The sequence below is a fragment of the Osmerus eperlanus genome, chromosome 6, assembly GCF_963692335.1.
Source record: "Osmerus eperlanus chromosome 6, fOsmEpe2.1, whole genome shotgun sequence".
Taxonomy (NCBI): Eukaryota; Metazoa; Chordata; class Actinopteri; order Osmeriformes; family Osmeridae; genus Osmerus; species Osmerus eperlanus.
In genome coordinates, this window is record NC_085023.1 from 6023135 (window position 1) to 6046007 (window position 22873).

Genomic DNA, 22873 nt, shown 5'->3' on the forward strand with positions numbered 1-22873 from the left:
TCTTTCTCTTTCTCAATCTCTTGTTCTTTCCCTTATTATCTCATGCCCTCTCCCCCTTTCTTTTGTCTCCCCCTCCCTCCCTCAGTTCAGTTCAGTGATACATTCCTGAGGTTAGGAGTTTCTCTAGATGCTACAGTTGTAACATTACTCTACCACCCAAAACACCAAGACACAGCCACCAAAACAACAAGAATGATTCACATTATTTCTGAAGTTTTATTGAAAGACAGAGTCAATACATTTTCTCAGTTATTGGTTACATGATAATACATCTTAAGACTTCCAGGATTTCCAAGGGGGATTGTGCCATTTGTCATTGCTACACGAGACTCATAATTATTGCTTATAAAAAGAGGATGAACTTCTTCCTGGAAATGCACCAGGCTACTGATAACAGGCAATCACAGAACAGCCTTTGTTGTTATTATTTACAATTATATGCAGATGTTATGAACACTGTTAAGAGACTGTTAAGAAATGTAATGAAATATATTAGCCACTTGAGTGAAGAACAGAAGGAGAGCAGGTCATTGTAAATCCAATTGAATCAGAAATTCAATTGAAATAAAAGAATAACTGTTCTATAATTCAAGATAAGTTATTCTACATTTTAAACTGGATCTGATTTCGTTCAGCCAGGTAAGAAATGGCCTGGCTAACACCTGATTGGTTGACAGGTTGATGTTAGCTGAAGGCTGGGATGAATAAGACAGACTGGGTCGAGAGGCTGGTGAACTTTGTAGGAGTAGTGGCTGGTGACAAAGCTCCTACAGCAGAGCAGCACAAGGAGAAGGGGGGTACAAAGAGACAGCAGACGGAGGGGTAAAGAAAGAGAGACGAATAGGGAAGATATAAAGAGAAGATGGAGTGGAATTGAGAGAAAGAGGAAAGATGGGGAAAAAAGAGAGAAAGGGACGATGGAGCGGTAATGAGAGGGAAGATGGGTGGGGTGTAAAAAAATAGAGAAGGAAGATGGAGGGTGCAAAGACAGAGAGAAGATGGAAGGGTATAAAGAGAGAGGGAAAAAATTAAGGGGTAAAGAGAGAGAGGAAAGATGGAGAGAAGGGAGTCTGGTAGTGAGATTCTGAGGATTGTGAACACTCACACTACAGTTCATAAGCCTACAGTAGTTATAATCTCTTTAGTAGTATATGAGGCTCCCAGATCTGTACAGAGGAACAGAGCCAGCCTCTTCTGCTCAACCAGGTCCCTCACTCACTGACGGATGACCGATCTGTAGCGCAGCTTAATCTAAGATAATTTCCCATTGACAAGAAAAGAAGACGTCCGTCCAAATTAAAGTTAACATCTGTCACGGTGCATTAGGACACTAGGAGTTAAATCCAAACAACTTCTATTTGAAGAGATTCAGTATCATGGTTGCTCTAGGTCATGAAGCCATAAATATAGTGGGTTAGTCTTACGCATTAAGCTGATCTTAAAGTGAGCCACTTGAGCAGAAAGCTGTACTGGTATTCATATCACAGGCGTCTAGTCCTGGACATTTACAGACTCACCCCAGAGGAGAGGAGACAGGGTGGACATCTGCAGTCGGGAGGAAGACAGTCATTCAAGGCACTTGATTCTGTTCACATTCTTAAACGATCAACACAGAAAAAAACAACTTCCTTTAGGTATCGAGGCCCTTATTATATAAACAAAAATGCACTTTGTATAACTATTTCTTGTTTTACAATGTGCCACAATCAAGTGTTTAAAGACAACAGCTAACTACTTTGGTACATGGTAACCTGCTCTAGAACATTCCAGTGACTGGTGACATGACCACATTGCTTTTAGGGGAGGGCTGTGGCCCGTGCATGTCTATATGGAGTATAACTAGTATTCAAGTATAGCAGAGACATTACATGCAAATTATGTGTTATATGTAAACGATTCGTACAACTCATAGATTGAATACATCAGAGAACAACTAATACATACTGTGTACCAAACAGAAACACCCTATAAAAACCAAACATTCCAAACAGTATTATACCAAAACTAAACACAGAAGGCAACGTAACTACTCCCCAAAACAGGCTAAACACACCTGTTCTAAACCAACTCATAAAGCATATTTCCTATACTGAGAAGACACACCACAACTTCTGAGGTTATCTGAGGTCTATCTCCTTCCACAGGGTTTCAGTTCAGCCACAGGAGCGACAAACCAGCCCCGCACCGTGAGCAGTGATGCATAGTGCTGTGCAGAGCTACTGTAAAGCAAACCTAGATATACGTACAGAAGCAGAGCATTGGAAGCATTCCACAAATCTTTACAAAACTACTATGTGCCATGTTCTTGCACAATATTAGGTCGTCTCATCTTAGAGGGATAGTACTGTGAAGGCAGGGGAGAGGGGGGGAGTCAGACGACATGATGGTCGTGGGGGCTTTCGGGTTGCCATTGGTTACCGTGAAGCTGCAGAATTCCCTGGAGTACCTCTAACCAGACTTTGTAGCAGAAGAGGTACTGTTCCTGCAGACAGAGATACAAGGGTTAACACTCACACACACACCAACACACACACACACACACACTCAAAGCCTATACTGACCTTGGTCTGAATCATTCCATAGCGTTGCAGTCTCATCTCCTTCACAATGTCACTCACATTGATCTGACAACACAGTGGCAAGAGAGACACAATCAGACATCTTTACTGTAGTTTGATCTACTGTAGTATAATCGGTTTGATGTTGTTTGATATAGTCTAGTCAAGTTTGATCTACTGTATTCTAGATAGATTTAGTTCAAGCCAATGGAGTATAGTTTAACATATTATATTACATTTGTAATTGGTAGTTTGCTCTAGCGTAGTACAATATTTCCTGGTGGTACATTTTCAGTTTTAAACTCAATGTTTTGAACATGATCTGATTGGTCATGATCGAGACTGACCGGCAGGTCGTTTTCGATGAGGCTGAGGATGACGTCGGTACAGATAAGGACCCCGGTGCGACCGATGCCGGCGCTGCAGTGCACGATGACGGGGCCCTTGTGGTGTACGGCCCGCAGGTAGCGAATGAAGCGCACCAGCTGCTCGGAGCAGCGAGGGACGCCGTGGTCAGGCCAGCGAGTGAACTTCAGGTGCCGTACCAGATGGGTCTCACCTGTCTGGAGGACAGGAGGAGGGTGTGTGCATGTTAAACGGTGTACTTGTGTGTGTGTGCATGTTAAACTGTGTGCTTGTGTGTGTGTGCATGTTAAACTATGTGCTTGTGTGTGTGTGCGTTAAACTGTGTGCTTGTGTGTGTGTGCATGTTAAACTGTGTGCTTGTGTGTGTGTGTGCGCATGTTAAACTGTGTGCTTGTGTGTGTGTGTGCGCATGTTAAACTGTGTGCTTGTGTGCGTGTGTGTGTGTGTGTGCATGTTAAACTGTGTGCTTGTGTGTGTGTGTGCGCATGTTAAACTGTGTGCTTGTGTGCGTGTGTGTGTGTGTGTGCATGTTAAACTGTGTGCTTGTGTGTGTTACTCTTTGTGCTTGTGTGTTGCTCAGTGTCCTTGTGACTTCCTGTATGCGAGCATGTGACACACGTTTGTATGTGTGAGCATGTGTGTGTGTTAGACTACTGAGTGGCGTGAGTGATGTATCTGTTAGTGTGTGTGTCCAGCTCCCTCACCTCCTTCTCCACTATGCGCATGATCTTGATGTGGAAGTACTCCTGCTGCTGCCGATTCTCCAGGAACAGCTGGTACCGACCCGCATCTAGCGGAGAGCTCACCCTCTCTGGCCAGTACCTGCACAGGGGAGAACACACACCGCACCACCATGGAGACCGGTGTTTCAACATTCACAAAAAAACTATAAACCAAAGCCAACACAGAAAAATCTCCATTAATCTACTGGATTGAGTTAGTTTGCTACCCATAGACTATCTTTAAGCAAGCCGCCCAAATAACAATGTGTGATTTGTAATACTGAATTCTGTCACTTTACCGTATTTTTATAAAGCTACGGTTTATACCCCGAATAAAAATGTTTCTTGTGGTGGTGAGGCTTATATTTCGATTCATAGTTTTCAGTCACGTGACATGCTCGGTGACCTGGAGGGCAGAAAGCTGCTGGCATAGCGGCTCACACCGTTGAGACGCAGCAAAAGCCGGCAAATTTACCTTCCCACGTTTTTTGGGATCACCTCTCAGCTAAAGAAAAGGCAAGATATGGACACAAACTGCAAGTGTTGGGCACTTGCGATCCATATACAGCACTGCCATATTTCTGTCCCTAAAAACCGCAAGGTTTTATATATGTGATGACTATGTGATATCATGACTGTAAACTAGCTAACCCCTTTCTCTCTTAAACAACTGCTAACCATTCAAACGGAAAGTCAACTTTTCCTTTAATCTTTACCTATTACAACCTAAATTCCAAAAAAGTTGCGATGCTGTGAAAAACGTAAATAAAAACGAAGGATCAAATGAGTATGAAAAACCAATCAGTCTTAACACAAGCCTCACACATTGTCTTTGTTTTACATTCAGTTGAATATCGGTGTAGAGGGATTTCCAAATCATTTAATTCCAAATGCATTTTGAGTTTAGTTTTGTCTAACACATAAACCCAACTATTTAGCTAACTTTAACTCACTACGACCACTGCAGTTGGTCGCCTCGATACACAACAAACTATGTCAAACCGATAACGTGTTTATGGCAAAACATTCCATAATTAATATACCTGTATATTCTTGTGTTAACTTTACTTGAGCTTGATGAAGTGTTAGCTGCAAATACGTGTATATTTGGACGGCTGGCATTGTTTGCCCTTGCCGGAGACAGAGGTAACATTAGGCTTAATGGCACAAATCCACAATCTCCTCCTCTCTGGGTTTTCTTTATCGGAGGAAATTCTAAAGAAACACAGCCCAAGCTTGTCTCCTCTTCGATTACTGCATCCGATAGAACAACAACTATCCGGCATTTTGGCAACACAAAAGCAACAGACTCAAAGCAAATGTATGACTTTATAATGGGTGGCGGGCAGCGGAGTCTTTTTTGCCCTCCAAGGGGGCGTGCCCCTTGGAACGTGACGTCACGTGAAAACTATGAACAGCACGTTTTTATAACAAAACAACAGTAGAAACACTTTTTTCGTGAATGCTATGAGTGCTATATTATGCTATATTAGTTCATTCCCAGGCAATAGAAAACATACATTACGCACTTACTGACTTTCGTTTTTGAAGTGTGTTACTCAACGGCATGCTGTAAGATCGCCTATACTCGTGCATTGCTTGGTATCATTGTTCCCGTATCAAGTGCGTCATATGCGCACCGCATCAAGTGCGGTTTATACTCAGATTTACAAACACAAAGCTCCCATTCTGGTGAGGTGCGGTTTATAGAAAATGCGGCTTATTTTCCGAAAATACGGTATTTGACCCCAAAACCCTGGCTTGTAGTGTACCTCTAACCCCGACGTATGACCCGTGGTACGTACCTATGACACTTGACCCTTCCCCTCTCGACCTCCTGGGTCATCATGGCAATGACGTTGGACTTGTTTTCCCAGACCATCTGCCAGAAGGCGGGCACAGTGGAGGGCAGAGGGCCCTGGCACGAGATGTAGTAGAAGTCCTTGGTGCCAACCTCCATGTGGATGTAGCTGGCATTAATGTAATCCTGGTTCTCACCTAAGGGCACCCGAGTCAGGTCGTCTAGGAGTGGGGTGGTTGTGCAGGGGAGGAGGGGATGTGGGGAGAGGAAGGGAAAGGCGGAGAGAAATGGGGAAACGGAAGGAGTGTAGAGGAAGAAAGAGGAACATGGAGACAGAGACACAAAGTGAGTTTTCTCTTGTGGGATTACTGGTTGCAATAAACATTTACAAACTCAAAATGGTTTTTCTCTCCGTTTTGATTATAACTAACAGGCCAACAACACTCCGTTGTTATTTTCCCTGGAACGCACCACCCTGGAGAGCCTTAAACAACAAGTAAACAATAAGAGTGTTTCTCTGAGCATTCAAGGAGGGAAAACAAAAACAAGAAGCAGAAAAATGGAAGTAGGAGAGAGGAGAGGGGTGACAGACAGATTCCCTGTCACCCCGTGTCCCTCCCTCTTTGACCAGCTCCAGTGTGGCACACAGCAGTCCTATTGTACGTGGGAGGCCTTTCTGTTCCCATAACAAGGTTCAAACATGTTAGGAGTTCAGGTTGCACTGCTCTGAGATTTGGGAACAGCTTGTAAACTTTTAGTTTGTTTTGAGAACACTCTGGTTCTGTCAAATACTACTTTTATTTTATTTTTTTACTGAACTGAAAGAGAGATAAAGAGAAAAAGAGAGAGAGGTAGAGGGAGAGAATGATTCAAATATACTGAATACAAAAAACAAACACTGTATTCCACTAGAATGGATGACCCTAAATTAACCAGGTAAAAAATGTGTGCCTGTGTGTGTGCGTGCTGGTGTGAGTGGACGTGTGTGTCTGTGCGAGTGTGTGTGTGTGTGTGAAACTCACAGGGTAGGATGTCTCTGTATCTGTTCTTGTCACGGTTCTCAGCTGCTTTCCCCACCAGGCAGTTATCAGAAGGCTTCAGGTGCTCCAGGGTCTAACAACCAACAAGACCCAACAACTAACATCAACCGACTTATCAACTACTAACAATCAACAATTGACAACAGTCAACAACAATCAACACCTGGATGATTTATTTCTCATTCAAATACAAAGATCCCATCACCTAGAGTATGTGGCTGAAATGATATGTTAACTAGGTGTTGAAATACATCTAACTACTCCAAGACACTTGCATGGAAATTTCCAGGGCATACACCATGCAGCTCTTCGTGACATTGCTTGTAAGAAGGGCTATATAAATAAAGTCTTATTTGAGTCGACGATATGCACCGTGAACTCTTTTACTAGCTCCTGTTGGTCCATCTGGTGCTGCAGGATCTGAATCAGGGCCTTGACCCGGGAACCTGAGTACTGACTGGTCCGAGACAGACTGATCAGGGCCAGACTAGCCAGCTCCTCCTCCGACACAATAGGGGGACCTGCAGAAAGGGAGAGGTGAAGGGAGGGCCAGGTGGAGTGAAGGAGCGAGAGGTGGAGGGAAGGAGAACAGGTAGAGGGAAGGAGAGAGGTGGACGGAAGGAGGGAGCGAGAGAGAGGTGGCGGGAGAGATGGAGAGGGGAAGGGAGATGGAGGGAGGGAGAGAGAGGTGGAGGGAGATGGGAAGAGAGATGGAGGGAGGGAGAGATGGAGGGAGAGGGGGAAGGAGGTGGAGGGGGAAAGGGAGTGAGAAAGGAGGGCATTGGAAGGGAGAAGTGGAAGGGGTAAAGAGATAGAGGAAGAGAGCAAGGTGACGAGAGAGATGGTTAGAGAGAGAGAGGTGGAGGGAGAGGATGGAGTCAAGGAGAGAGAATGAGAGAGTTAGAGGAGAAAGGACAAAGAGAAGACAGGATGTAGTCATCAGATCAATGCACCATCTGTCAAAGACATATAAATAATATGACAGATAAATAACATGGATGGATAATCACAAGGTAGATACCAGCTATAGGTGAGGTCATATCCTGACCATTGGACTCCATCGCTTCATCTTCCTCCTCTTCGCTGCTCCAGCCATCTGATTGGCTGTTTCGGGGGTCTTTTATTGGTTGGTCCAATAGGATAGTGTTAAGGGGTGGGTTCCTGAGGGAGTCAGGGGGCAGGGGTGAGACCAGACCATTTCTACTCTTCGGTAGGGGGGTTGATATCATGCAAGGCTGAGCTTCCTTTCCCTGCGACCTTTCCACCTAAAACGCAGTATAGACAAGAGGCTAAGGTATCTATCATATTGGACCAGCATACACAGTGCTGCTGGTTTGATATACAGTGTAACTTAAATAATATACTGTACATTTCCTAACAGGTCACATGTATGCCAATGGTACACTGTTGTCTAGCCTGCAGTGGTTTAAACCTCTATGTTTTATGAGATTTATTATTTACTGACTCTCTACTGACACCCTGTGGCTACAGATCAACTATTCTGGGGGGAGGAGGAGAGTTAACTCTACTGACATCTTGTGGCTACACGTAATCCAAACTTGGGTGACCATCGCACAGTATTGTTAAACATGAGGTGTCCGTCTCAAGTATGCGCTAAGATTACTATCGTGTACCCTATGAGATAACATCTTGTCATATAATTCATAGGCTGCAAGTGGTAAAAGTATGACCGTTTGAAAGCTAACTTTTGATTTACACATCTTAATTGAGTGAAATAAAAGTTCCAGTGTGTGAATGTAGGACTGGTAAAGGCCTTGGTGAAGGTAGAAGTGTGGAAGGTACCTGTCTGAGGCCCCGTGCAAAATGTCAGAGACCCTGAGGGAGGGGCAGCAGGTCTGGGTATGGGAGGGGGTGCTGCTGCAGCTCTCCTGCACAGGGAGGAGAGGGGGGATCAGGACAGACAGAAACTAGGAAGAGTGTGTGTGTGGTCTGTTTATACACATATACATCATAGTGGACACCTCATCAGGAATTATACCTTACTTACATACACCCACACGCACGCACGCACACACACACACACACACACACACACACACACACACACACACACACACACACACACACACACACACACACACACACACACACACACACACACACACACAATGTATACACTGTATAAAGTGATGACAAGTTAACAGACCGGTGTGTATGCATGTATGTGTGTGTATGTTCTCACCCCATCAACAGTTTCGTCCTCTGCTCTGAACCCTATGTGGTGTGAGTGGTGCGGGGGTAAGTGAGGTATCACATCCTCCTCTTCCTCAAGCAGAGGGGCAGCAATCACTCCAGACAGGCCCACACTGGGGAAAGAAACTAACAGACGCAACAGACTTCATCATACACTACGTTCCTGTCAACAAGGTTGTGTCGAGTTCTGTCATCACAAACTAAGTTCTATAGGTAACTTTTATTAAAACTTATAGTTCAACATATAACTAGGAAGTTGATATCAGAGGAGATCAGGGGAGACTGATATGGTGGATCATCAGGATGGAACTGTTGGAAGGAGGCTAATGTGAGAACAGTGAGTCAGAAGATTTTTCCTGGCTCCTACCAGAGGGCTTCTTCAGTTTTCTCTGCTGGATGTCAGGACTGGAGCAGCCTTCCGCTGTGGGCTTGTCTTCTATACTGGCTCCAGGATGGGCAGCCATATTAGCTTCAGGGTCAGCAACCATTTTGGATCCAGGGTCGCCGGCCACATTGGATCCAGGTTTGGAGGCCATGTTGGATTCAGGGTTGGATGCCATGTTGGATCCATGGTTGTCAGCCATGCTGGCTCCAGGCGGGGCAGCCATGTTGGCTCCGGGTTGGGCGACCATTTCGGCTCCAGGTTGGGCAGCCATGTTGGCTCCAGGTTGGGCGGCCTTGTTGGATCCAGGTGTGGGCAGGATATCTCTACAGATGGTGAGCTGGACAGTGCCCTCAGCTCTACGCAAGATGTCCACCACCTTACTATGGCTCAGCCCAGATACAATCACCTCATTCACCTGCATGACACAAGCACATACACAAAGTCAGTGAACACAAATAGACACAGAAACAGACATATATGCGTGGACATCACATGCACACAGATAGAAAAACTGATTGACAGTTCTTACCTCGAGTAGGATGTCTCCCACTCTCAGCCGCCCATCTTGCTCAGCCACGCCCCCTGGGCAGATGTCCTTCACTCTGAGAGCACTGCCATTGGCTCCGCCCACTAGAGCAAAGCCCAGCCCACCTCCCTCTGGCTTAGTGAACTCCACTTGCAGAACGCAGCTCTGATTGGACGGTATGAAGAGGAAGGAACACAGGTTATTTGGATCTGGGTCCCTACCCTAACTCTATCTTTTTCTATTTCTGTTCGTCTCTGCCTGTGTCTGTCTCTGTCTCTGCCTCTGTCTGTCTCTTTCTGTCTGTCTCTGCCTCTGTCTGTCTGTCTGTCTCTGCCTTTGTCTGTCTCTGCCTCTGTCTGTCTTTGCCTCTGCCTGTCTGCCTCTGCCTGTCTCTGCCTCTGTCTGTCTCTGCCTCTGTCTGTCTCTGCCTCTGCCTGTCTCTGCCCCTGCCTCTGTCTGTCTCTTCCTCTGCCTGTCTCTGCCCCTGTCTGTCTCTGACTCTGTCTGAATCTGTCTGTCTTTATACAGGCTGTAGCGCAGAAGCATTTAAAGGTAAAATATTAATGCGACAATCAGGTGTAAAGAATGCCCTCACGCACACACATACACACGCACAGACCCCCACGGAGAACCAAGGGGCAGACTGATACAGGGCCAACTCAAGTTTCAGTCTGTGTCATCAGAAAGAAAGGATAGAGAGATACAGTGTGAGAAGAGCAGGATAGAGATGGAGAGGAAATGAGAGAGAGACATAGGGAGATCATGGACTTACATCAAGTTCTGTTGTTATGGAAAAACGAGGTCTGAAGATCCATCCAGATCTAGACACTGGTTCAGCTGCTCAGAAAGAAAGAGATAGACAGGGAGAGAGAGAGAAAGAGAGAGAGAGATAGAGGAGGGTGATAAAGGGAGAGAGAGATGAAGAGAGGAGGTCAAGAAAAGGAGAGGAAGAGAGTGAATGAAAGAGTAGAACGGGAGATAGGGAGCACAGCACATGAGCGGCAGAGAGGAGGGAAAAGAGCAACAGCAATCCCAAATGAACATCCAGAGCAGTGGAGACTACCAATCGCTGTCCTTTTACAGAAGTTAGTGAGATAATCCACCAGAGGAGTCCCTCAGTCAACATCTGTCTACATGCAACTCTCTAAATTCACACGAAACCCTTTCAGCCCAATTCCCGTGCCCCGTCTCAGAGAGACACCCACGCCTACCGCCCTCCAGATCGGCCATTTTGAAGCAGCAGTGTTGCCGTGTGTCTGGCCTGGGCAACATGTGAGCAGGAGAGGCCACCTCAGCTGTCCCTGTCTCTAGTCTCCTATCTCACTGGCACACAGGCATGTATCCAGGCAACCAGTGACTCCCTGACTGAGCCCACCCAATAGAAAGTGTTGTGTGTTTTGGAGTGTATGTCTATGACAGTGTGTGTGTGCAAGAGTGTGTATATGGCAGTGTGTGTGTGTGTTTTTGTGTGAAAGGCCTGCAGTCTAATACTCCAGTGGAGGGCAGGACTCTGTAATTATTAATACAGCAGTCAGAGCCTGGGCATGTCTCTCAGCACCCAGCCTCACTCACTCACTCACTCACTCACACACACACACACACACGCACACGCACACGCACACACACACACACACACACACACACACACACACACACACACACACACACACGCCTGTCAGTATCTGTGCTATGATTGGACACCTAGAAAACGAGAGAGGATACAGACAGAAAGAGATAAAGACAGAAAGAGACAAAAAAAGTAGGAAAGAGACAGACTGACTGACAGACAGATAGACGATAGAGTGAGGAAAATAAAAAGACAAAGGGAGAGAGAGAGATATGTACTCACGTTCTTCATCAGCCTCTGGTGAGCTGGGCTCTTCAAAGCGAGTGGTGAAGAACCTCCTGTCTTTCTTCCAGTCAAACAGACCTGGAGACATGGAGAGGTTGAGACAAGTGTTTACACATCACAAGAGGGAAGAACAACGTGTGACACGATATATTTAGGACATATTATATGTCTGTCTTCCTTCCTGCCTGTCTATCAGCCTGTTGCTTTATCGTCCTGTCTGTCTCTCCATTATCCTTCACCCTGACATTCAAAACATTCCAGAGGTCTAGGCCAGAGAGTGTTTGCATCTGTTGCTGTGGTAACAGTCATTACTGGTCCATGTTATGGGCAGCACAGACTCCAGGGGGGTATTCCAGAAAGCAGGTTATGTGACATATCCAGGTAAGTTAACTCCCCAGCTGACACCCAGCCTTGTAGCAACATTGCCAGTAGGTTGCCGCAAGATTCTGAATCAGCTGGTGGGTTAACTTACCCGGTTATAATGCATAACCTGCTTTCTGGAATACCCCCCAGGAGAGTCAAAACTTAATGAGCTGGAGAATAACATGTGTGTGTGTGTGGGGGGGCAACATCACTGCATGTAGTTAATGACATGTGCATATGTGTGTGTGCGTTGCCTAGGCTGTGGCCAGTCACTGCAACCAGACCTCTAATCTCCAAGCTTAACCTTGGACCCCTGAGATCGCGCTCTGGACAGCAGTGACCTTTGGTCCTGCCTACGTCCCCACAGGCTCCGTCAGAGAGCAGACACTCACCGTTCCACTTGTTAGCTTTAGAAGTCAGAGGCTGGTCATCTCTGGAACAACAGAGAGGAGGATTAGAATAATCTTGTTCACACACACACGCAGACTGCTTCAGCCGCGTCTCTCTTTCTCACACAAACACACACACACAGCTTCCGTCCCTCACACACCTGAGGACTTTGAGTTTGACCTTGCGCGGGGCCATCTCGCAGACCTTGACGGCGTCCTCCAAGGTCATTCCCAGGGTGCACTTGCCGCTGATGTAGATGATCTTGTCGTTGGGCTGGACGCTACCCTCCTCGCTGGCGGGAGACCCCGGCACCACTTCCAGACAGTAGATGCCCTGCCACTTACTGCCAATGCCACCTGTCAGTTTTATACCTGGGAAGCACACACACACATTAGTGTGTGTGCGTGCCATGGCAGGAGCTGTATATGTACTGTATGTGTGTGTTTGGTAGGAGCTGGGTGTGTGAGTGAGTGTCTCACCAAGCTGCCCTGATGGGGTCTTGTGCAGGACAATGTCGTTCAGGCTGTCAGAAGAAGGCGGGGCTACCAGGTTGGATACCGCCCTCCCCAAGGTCATGCTCAGTCTCCTGGGAGACATCCTCAGGACTGCCATGGCAACCTCGTCGGTCACATTTGTCACATCCTGCCCGTGTACCTGGATACAGGTGGTGCAAGATTCATTATGGATGCAATTATGTATGTGAGTGTGTGTATGGTAGAGTGGCATATGAATATGTGTGTGTGAATTTGGGTGTGAGCATTTGTGTGTGTGTGTGTGTGTGTGTGTGTGCATGGGTGAGTATGTGTGAGCATGTGGGAATGTGTGGGTGCATGTGTGTATGTATGTGTGCGTGTGAGGATGTGTGTGTAAGCATGAGTAAGTGTGTTTGTACCGTGATGAGCCTGTCCCCTGCCCTCAGTCGTCCGTCTGCCTTGGCTGGGCTGTCCAGTATCTCCTGGATGTAGTAACAGCCGTCTATCCTGCTGCGCATGATGGTGAAACCAAAACTACCACTACGGGATTTGGTCAGGACCACGGACAGCTCAAACTCCTTCAGCATGCCCTATCAGAGAGAACACACACATATTTACTTACTTATTCACTCCTACCCATCTACTCAAAGTACAGTATCAGACAGTCTGTCTCAACCATCCAACCCTCCCTCACCCTCCTGGGGTCCTCTTCCTCATCATCATCATCATCATCATCATCATCATCATCGTCGTTTAACAACCTCTCCTCCTCGTCCCTCCAATGTGTGTGGCTGTGCGAGGGGCGTGCTGCCTGGCTGTCTGGCAGGGTGGGGACAGGGGGTCGGAGGCAGAGGGGGCCAGGGGCCGGAGCCTGTCTGGGGGTGGGTGGAGGCTGAGGGGGAGGCTGGGGGGTGGGAGGCAGGGGGGGAGGCATCAGAGGACGGGTGTGCTTGGAGGAGAGGTTAGGGTGGGATGGAGGTATGGTCTGGGGAAGGCCGTGGTTTTGTCCATTGAAAGAGGGCTGAGATGGGGGTGCTGGGGGACAGGGGGATGTGCTGTTGGGGCTGAGACTTGGAGTGTGGGTAGTGGGGCTGGGGGTGTGTGAGTGTTGGTCTGGTGAGCGTGTGCTGGGTGTTTGTGAGTGTGTTGTAAGTGCATGTGAGCGTGTGCTGGGTGGGTGTGACTGTTGGTCTGGTGTGTGTGAGTGTGTGCTGGGTGTGTGTGAGTGGTGGTCTGGTGAGCGTGTGCTGGGTGTGTGTGAGTGGTGGTCTGGTGAGCGTGTGCTGGGTGTGTGTGAGTGGTGGTCTGGTGAGCGTGTGCTGGGTGTGTGTGAGTGTTGGACTGGTGTGTGTGAGTGTGTGCTGGGTGTGTGTGAGTGGTGGTCTGGTGAGCGTGTGCTGGGTGTGTGTGAGTGTTGGTCTGGTGTGTGTGAGTGTGTGCTGGGTGTGTGTGAGTGTTGAGTGGCCTGCTGGGTGGTTGTATGGTTCGGGAGGCTTGAGGTCTGCCTGGGTTGGCTGGGTACATGAGAGGAGAGGCTGGTACTCGGTGTGTGTTCAGGCAGAGCAGGAGTGTGTGTGGGGAGGCTGGAGGTTGTATCTAGGGAGGTGGAGCTGATGGTAAGGTACTCCTCATCCGCCAGGATGGTCAGACCGTTACCCATCAGGCAGTAGGTGTATCTGCCGTCGGTCTCTTCTCTGATGCCACTGCGCACACACAAGCACAAAATGGTAATGGTAAAAAAAGAAATGTATAAAAAAAAATCTGGTCTAGAAAAGAACTCTCCTGGTTTGTTTGTGTGTGTGTGTGAGAGAAACTACCTGGAAAAGGTGGGGTTGGCACTAGCTTTGAGGTAGCTGCTCCTTCTGAGACGCATAACGGCTGTCCTGGACACGTCCTCATCCTCATCTTCATAGTTGCCCTGGTCGCTGAAGCGCCGAGGGTAGGTAGACTGGGGAGACTCGTGGAAGTCAGGGGAGGGGGGTGACGGGGCAGGAGGGGGGGAGGAAAGGGGGAAGGGAAGTGTCTCACTGTCTTGGCTCTCCTGTCTCTGCTGGGTCTTTGGAGGACCAGGAGGATCAAGGGGAACCTCTAGCCTCAGGCTAGAGGCCTCCTCCTGGGCTTGGCATGGCTGCTGGTCTGCCTGGGGCTCCTCTGGTCTCCTGAGGAGCTGGCTGTAGTCCTCAGTCAACCTGATGTCCAGAGACCTGGACCTCACTTCACGGGTGGGAGATCGAGATGGACTCTATGGGGAGAGAGAGAGAGGACAGGGAGGCAGAAGAGAGAGATCAAGGCCTTAAACAGTGTGCAACGTGAAAGTAAATGTGGGTGTGGGTGAGTCTGCATGTGCATGTGTTTTGTGTGTGCTCACCAGTGTGTTGTTGCTTATCCGTGTATGTGTGTGTTTAAGCTCTTGTGTGTCTATGTGTGTGTGTCTGTGTGTGTGTGTGTGTGTGTGTGTGTGTGTGTGTGCATGCTCACGAGTGTATATATGTGTGTGGGTAATACTATAATAAGTCAACGCTATTTGGCATTTACAAAGTCTTAGCTAATAGTCTTAGTTAATTCAGCCTTTATAAAACATTAACGATACATTATAAAACATAAACAATACATCATTAAATAATTACTAAGTTATTATTAAACACTTAATCATTAATAAACACTGTCAAAAAATATTTATTTGATTAATATTTCAATGTATAAGGTGCATTGCCATACTTTATAGACAGCTTGTTAACATAGTTGCAAACCAGTAGTAAAATAAGCTTTTAATGGTACATGAGCTCTTATAGAAAGCATTAGCAAATAGTTAGTAAACTATTTACATAACCTTTAGAAAGCATGAGTAAATAACTAACAACATATTTACTTAGGTCTTTAATTAATGTATTCCAAGTTGAATACATGAAACACACTCATACTTAGCAGAAGTGTTGTTGAACTTGCATTATTAATCACAAGTTGCATTATTAGTAAGTGTTTATAAAATAGTTGTTTCAGATCTGCTAAGTAAGAGTGTGTATCATGTATTTAACTTGGAATACGTGAATTAAAGACATAAGTAAATATGTTGTTACTTGATAGTTATTTACTCATGCTTTCTAAAGGATTTGTAAATATTTTTATTTATTAACTATTTGCTAATGCTTTCTATAAGAGCTCATGTACCATTAACATCTTTACTACTAGTTTGCAACTATGTTAACAAGCTGTGTATAAAGTATGGCAATGCAGTTATCAATGCAATTATCAAACACCTTATAATTAATTGATTAATTATAAATCATTAATCACATAAATACATTTTAACAGTGTTTATTAATGATTAACATTGTTTAATAAAAGCCTAGTAATTATTTAATAATGTATTGTTAATGTTTTATAAAGGATGAATTAACTAAACAACTAACAACGAATTAACAACTGCCAAAAAGCGTTTGCCTTATTCTAAAGTGTTACCTGTGTGGGTGCATGCTCACCAGGATGTTGTGTGTGTGTTTGTATGTTTATGCTCACCAACGTGTATATGTGTCTTGTATGCTTACCAGTGTATATGTATGTGTGTGTGTGTGCATGTGTGTGTGTGTATGTGTGCATTCTCACCAGTGTGCATGTGTGTGTGTGTGTCCACTCACCAGGGTGTTGTTGTCTAGATCTGTCAGGGTTCCTGGGTGGGGTCTGCAGATGAGCAGGCAAACTTCAGACTGAGCTCCCCGCAGCATTGACAACACCCTCTTGAGAGCATAGGGGTCAAAGGTCAGCACAAGGCATCATGGGAGTGTGTATACCAACCCAATGTGGATGATTCTGTATTTTATTCTAGCCATTTTAATAATAATAGATATTATACAACAGTTCTGGAATGACAATAAGTTCCTCACGTGTGTGTGTTGTGTATGTGTATGTAATCCCATCAGCTCTTGGGCTGTAGAGCCGGATGACACACACACAGCCTATTCCTGCTAGATTAGATTATGGTTTTAGGGAAGTGGTGACGTGAACACAGAGCGATCCAGAGCAGTGCTACACGGTAGTCATTCTGATTAAGTCACATTATGTGATGTGTAGGAGAGTAACAATATATTGTGGTACAATATATCGCGATGCAAAAATGTCACAATATGTATCGTAGAGTTATGGCAATGTTTTTGCAGTATGATGTCTGTTTCATCCTATTGGTTGAACTACCATCACGCAACCTACTCTGCACCTGCGTCACGCGTGCATTCACAGAAATCGCTTAAACTTACATAAACTGACTTAACTAATAACTGAATGAACTACGTTGTATGTACAATAAGGAAAATTATTGAAAATGTTTAAGGTTCTGGAAATAAATCTTTTATTTGTTCGTTCGTTATCTGCCGCTTGTCCGGGGGTTGGGTCGCGGGCAGCAACCTAAACAGGGAGGCCCAGACTTCCCTCTCCCCGGCCACTTCCACCAGCTCTTCCCGGGGGACCCCGAGGCGTTCCCAGGCCAGCCGAGAGACATAGTCCCTCCAGCGTGTCCTGGGTCTTCCCCGGGGCCTCTTCCCAGTGGGACGTGCCCAGAACACCTCACCAGGGAGGCGTCCAGGAGGCATCCTTATCAGATGCCCGAGCCACCTCAACTGGCCCCTCTCGACGCGGAGGAGCAGCGGTTCTACTCTGTTATTTGAATTTCTTTTTAATTTGTAGATTTAGTAAAAAATATTGTGATACGTATTGAATCGTGAGCTGAGTGTATCATTACACCCCTAGTGATGTGATATATGTATCCTAATTTACCATAAAGGGAATTCTTCTACAGTCTGGACCTGTGAAGACTGATGGTGTTGAACCTGAAAACCATCCCATTAACTATCCACATCCTACCTGCTGGGAGAGACCTGTGACTGGCAGGTTCCTGAGATAACGGCCATAACAGCTATAACAGTATCTTCATATTATCATGACAACATTTTCTTAACATTATCTTTACATGATCATGACTACATTGTCATAACATTATGCATAATGCATTCTAAAGAATGCATTATCACACCATTATATTCACATTATAATGGTGCATTATCATACCATTATTCTTACATTATAATGGCTGCATTTTCGTATAATTATCTTTACATTATATTGGCTTCATTTTCATACAATTATATTTACATCATAATGGTTGTATTGACATACCATTATCTTGACTTTATGATGACTGCATTTTTATACCATTATCTTTACATTCTACTGGCTGCATTATCATTCTGTCATTTCCTGGTAGTCCTGGCCGGATCCTACCTGGTATGACAGGTCCTTGACCGGTTCCCCGTTAACGGCCAGGATGATGTCTCCCTGCTGGATCTGCCCACTCTCTTTGGCGGGCTGGCCCTCGAACAGCCATTTGACCCGGACCACGGAACCACGGTCTGGACCGGAGGTCAGCTCAGAGATGAAGAAGCTAAAGCCGAGCCCAGACAGATTCTTTTTCAGAACCACCTCATGAGTGTTCTCTGTTGGAGAGGAGGTGAAAGGAGAGGAGGTAAGAGGAGGTGAAAGGAGATGAGGGCAGAGGAGGTGAAAGGAGAGGAGGGTAGAGGAGGTGAAAGGAGAGAAGGTAAGAGGAGGTGAAAGGAGAGGAGGTAAGAGGAGGTGAAAGGAGAGGAGGGCAGAGGAGGTGAAAGGAGAGGAGGGTAGAGGAGGTGAAAGGAGAAAAGGTAAGAGGAGGTGAAAGGAGAGGAGGTAAGAGGAGGTGAAAGGAGAGGAGGGTAGGGAGGTGAAAGGAGAGGAGGGTAGAGGAGGTGAAAGGAGAGGAGGAGAGAAGAGAGGAAATAAGCGGAGAGGAGGGGAAAGGAGGGAAAGGAGATGAAGGGACATGATGACATGAGAGGAAATCCTAAGACCCCCTAAAACACTCTGTAAAAAATATATATAATCAAATGCATATTATAAGTTATTTAAATGTCTAAAATAAAAAAGGAGTGATTGGGTGAGGCTGAAGGAGTCTGGATGAGGCTGAAAGAGACTGGAGGGGACTGGGGAGAGGCATCAGGGCTGCACTCTTCTGACAGCCACCACAATGTAGCTGTCAGAGGAATCAGGGCCACGTCTGGGCAGTCTGCACCTCTGCCTAGATATTTTATGTGTGAGTAGAGTGTGTGTGTCTGTGTGCGCAAGTGGAGTGTGTGTGTGTGTGCGTGAGAGAGAGAGAGAGAGATGAGAGAGAGAGAGAGAGAGAGAGAGAGAGAGAGAGAGAGAGAGAGAGAGAGAGAGAGAGAGAGAGAGAGAGAGAGAGATGAGAGAGAGAGAGAGAGAGAGAGAGAGAGAGAGAGAGAGCGAGAGAGAGAGAGAGAGAGAGAGAGAGAGAGAGAGGAGAGAGGAGAGAGAAAAAAAAAGAAAGTGTCTGCTGGCATCTCGTGTCAATGTGTATGAGTGTGTATTCTTGCTTTACCATCAGTCATAAGCTGTAGTCCTTGGCCCTGCCATTCAAGGACGTTTCCATAGAAACCTCTGTCCTGAAGGGTTTGTGGTAGGCTTTTGGCTGAGTGGAGGCGGGGTGAATCAGCTCCAGGCTCTAACACCATATTGGGCTCCCTCTCCAAAAGCAGACTCACCACCTGCAGCATAGACACACACACAGACATGCACACACATGTGCACAAACACACACATGCACAAACACATCAGCTCTATGTGATTTCTGGACTCAGTGTCCCAGTGAATGCACTCTAAGGTCAGCTAGCACTTAGCCAGGATAATCCACTTAGCCTGATTCAAAATAAAAACGAGCGTAAACAGCTGAGTTTCCCAAGCAGGGCTGTCGCCACATGGTTTTGTGTGTGTGTGTGAGGTGCATCCCTGTCTGTCCTAGGGCAGTGATTACAAGAGCATAGAGGAAATAATGAATTACCAGAAGTGTGTGTGAGTTTGTGTGTATATATGTGTGTGTGTGTGTTTATGTATTTGTGTGTGTGTAATACCTCCCCAGTTCTCTTCAGGCACTCCACAGCTTGTTTATGTGTTACACCCCTCAGGTTGAATCCATCAACCTCCAGCAGTCTGTCACCTGTCACACACATCATCATCATCATCATCATCATCATCATCATCATCCTCATCACACTATCATCACCTTCCTCGTCATCATCCTCAAAGTTTAACAAGCATAATGAATATAAAATGACATAACAATCACCCGTTCAGACACACAGCGTAACTAGCAAGTCTCCCGGAGGCATGAAGGTCAGAAAACATTGTTTGTTGTGTATTTTGTAGCGTACATTAGGGTGAGGGTAGTGTGTGGTTATAATGTAGGGTAGTGTGTGGTTATGGTGTAGGGCAGTGTGTGGTTATGGTGTAGGGTAGTGTGTGGTTATGGTGTAGGGTAGTGTGTGGTTATAGTGTAGGGTAGTGTGTGGTTACCTAGGGTGTAGGGTAGTGTGTGGTTATGGTGTAGGGTAGTGTGTGGTTATAGTGTAGGGTAGTGTGTGGTTATGGTGTAGGGTAGTGTGTGGTTACCTAAGGTGTAGGGTAGTGTGTGGTTATAGTGTAGGGTAGTGTGCAGGGGCGTAGCCAGGACATTATTTCTGGGGGGGCCAGCTCTGGCCAGTCTTTTATTTGGGGTGGCAATTGATTGTCAAAAACTACTATTTTAAAATTCACACACTGCATCACTCAGAGCAGCTGGTTAGCTGCTAGTCTCCATTGAAGCGCTGTCAGAATGCAGGTACGTTAGTTTGCATCTTGCGCTGTTGATGGGGGTGTGGCCCAACATGTTGCGAATATGGGGCTTGTAGTGTAAGTGACAAATGACAATATAAGACGACTTTATAAAAAAAATACAAATGCATTTTTTCAGCTTTATACCGTTTCTGTTCAGGAGGGTTTAAAAAAAAATAATGTGAGGTTGGGGGGGCCGGCAGGGTGGCCATTCTCTGACCAATGGTGGCCGCGCCCCCCCCCCCGGCCACCACGTGGCTACGCCCCTGGTAGTGTGTGGTTACCTATCTGAATGCGTCCGTCCTGCTCTGCAGCGCCCCCTGGGACCAGGCTCTTGATGTAGATGCTCCCGTATCTCACATTGGTGTTTACTCCCCCCTGAGACACACAACAGCATCACAGACCCGGCCATAAACAACACTCGCCCGTAGCCAGAATGTGTGTGTATGTGGTGTGCATAGGGTTGTTATCTAGGCTCTTAGGCTGTTTAACTGCCAACTGCTGTAGAGAAGTAAGGTCAGCATGGGGAAAGTGTCGTGAGCAAACTCCACACTCACAGCCACGCTGACGCCCAGGCTGCCCTTGGTCTTTCTCAGCTCCACACTCAGCTGCTCTGCAAACCTCAGGCTGCAGATAGAGGAGGACCTGGAGAGAACCTCCTGGAGGACAGGAGAAGCGGAGGGGGAGGAGAGACGGACAGAGAGAGAGAGAGAGAGAGAGAGATTAGAGACATGACAAAAGGAGACAGGCAGATGAGGGAGGAGATGTGAGAACCAAGAAAAAGATATGTAGATAGAGATGGGAGACAAAGAGGGGAGTAGAAAGAAGTCAAGTGAAGGGTAGCGGAGGAGAAAAATACAAAAAAGAAAGAACTAACCGATTACACCACACCCCTCAGTAACCCTTTAATCTATTAATGTAATCAATGTATTAATTAGTCTCAACATGGGTCTGTAAGTCAGACAAATGTGTTTTTATTCAAGTCAACAACCCCAGGAGCCCCCACCTTGACTTAACTCATGTTGACATGGGTAATCACCAAGGAGATGAGTCATCATGCTATAAACCAAATACTTGCCTTTCCTGTACATCCTGAAAGAACCCCTTACACACCAACACTACCCTTAACCCCCCCCCACACACACTAACCTCAACAGCCCCCCCACACACTAAAACTACCCTTAACCCCTCCCCCCAACACACACACACACATTAACATGACCCTCAACAACCCCCACACACACCAACACTACCCTTAACCCCCCCCCCCCCCCCCCACACCAACACTACCCTCAACATCCTCATCCCACAAACACACCAACACTACACTTAACCCCCCCCCCCACACACACACAGAAACACACACACACACACACACACCAACACTACCCTCAACAACCTCAACCTCATTCCACACACAAACCAACACTACGGTTACCCCCCCCCCCCCCCCACACACACCACAAAACTACCCTCAACACACACCCCTCACATTAACACCCCAACACTACTCTCAACAACCACCCCCCTCCCGCGCCCCCCCCACACCAACACTACCTTTAACACAGCCCATCAAACACCAACGCTCCTCTCATGTTCCTGTCAGCAACAAGGTTTTCATGGGGCATAGATCGTCCAGAATAACAGTCACACCTTATCTAGCCCTGGTGGGTAGAACAACCACAACAGCAACACCATCAACAGGGCTCGGCTTACCTGTGCGTCCAGGATGCGCACCACCGGGATGTGCAGCCTCTTGCCATGCTTGGGCGTGGCCATGTTGGACAGAGCCAAGGCCTCCTCCAGCTCCTCCATGGCCGGTCTGAACTCGCTACCGCTCAGGGTGGTCTGGGAGCCAAAGCCTCTCTCCAGCATGCGTCCCAGACCGCTGGGGGCCAGGGACGTCTTGCTGTCCCTCAGGGAGTCTGGCAGGAAGAACAGGCAGAACGGAGGAGCACAATCGAATCCAATCATATTTGGGGAACACTTCAATCAGTGTCACCAAGGGCTTCACAGTTGCCCAAAGAGGTACACTGGTGTAGATCTCTCCTCCGACCTCCACCCTCAGGCAGAGACGGGAGGCGGAAAGTGTGGCCTCCCCAATACAACCAGAATCTAGGGTACCGTATAACCAGGTGTGTTAGAGCTAGGGTGCCGTGTACTGGTATATGCATGTGTGCCGAGGTAACTACAGAGAGAGAGAGGTAAATATCGTTTTTTTAGAGAAAGGTAGGTCGAGGTATGTACAGGTGTGTAGAAAGTATACAATATAGTTAGAGGTATACACAGGTGTGTTAAAAGTGGGGTGTTGCATACATTTGGGCTGCGATACGATGAGCTCTACTTCCTCCGGGCTGCTTTGCAAGATGGCCGCCGCGTCCGTGAACGTCACGCCCTCTAGACTGATCTTGTTCAGCGATATCAGACGGCCCCCTGTGGATTAACCAATCAATGTGCAGCACTAGCCATGAGTCATCATCAGGACCATAGAGGC

The 22873-nt window shown here is 46.7% G+C and overlaps 1 protein-coding gene across 1 annotated transcript in view; it reads right to left on the bottom strand.

Annotated features, from left to right (window-relative positions):
• Nucleotides 1-214: 214 nt before the first annotated feature.
• ptpn20 (protein tyrosine phosphatase non-receptor type 20) overlaps nucleotides 215-22873 on the bottom strand; it is a 38464-nt gene continuing 15805 nt past the window's right edge. The window contains 29 exon segments of the mRNA XM_062464497.1: nucleotides 215-2482; nucleotides 2562-2624; nucleotides 2906-3121; nucleotides 3629-3746; nucleotides 5452-5668; nucleotides 6470-6560; nucleotides 6860-7008; nucleotides 7509-7648; nucleotides 8291-8403; nucleotides 8691-8827; nucleotides 9069-9501; nucleotides 9616-9777; nucleotides 10385-10449; nucleotides 11462-11542; nucleotides 12220-12260; nucleotides 12378-12588; nucleotides 12697-12871; nucleotides 13110-13280; nucleotides 13385-14393; nucleotides 14508-14932; nucleotides 16326-16424; nucleotides 17962-18187; nucleotides 19122-19205; nucleotides 19207-19277; nucleotides 19641-19726; nucleotides 20664-20757; nucleotides 20937-21038; nucleotides 22096-22304; nucleotides 22696-22812. Of these exon segments, the coding sequence (XP_062320481.1) occupies nucleotides 2372-2482; nucleotides 2562-2624; nucleotides 2906-3121; nucleotides 3629-3746; nucleotides 5452-5668; nucleotides 6470-6560; nucleotides 6860-7008; nucleotides 7509-7648; nucleotides 8291-8403; nucleotides 8691-8827; nucleotides 9069-9501; nucleotides 9616-9777; nucleotides 10385-10449; nucleotides 11462-11542; nucleotides 12220-12260; nucleotides 12378-12588; nucleotides 12697-12871; nucleotides 13110-13280; nucleotides 13385-14393; nucleotides 14508-14932; nucleotides 16326-16424; nucleotides 17962-18187; nucleotides 19122-19205; nucleotides 19207-19277; nucleotides 19641-19726; nucleotides 20664-20757; nucleotides 20937-21038; nucleotides 22096-22304; nucleotides 22696-22812 (5216 nt within the window). The 3' untranslated portion in view covers nucleotides 215-2371.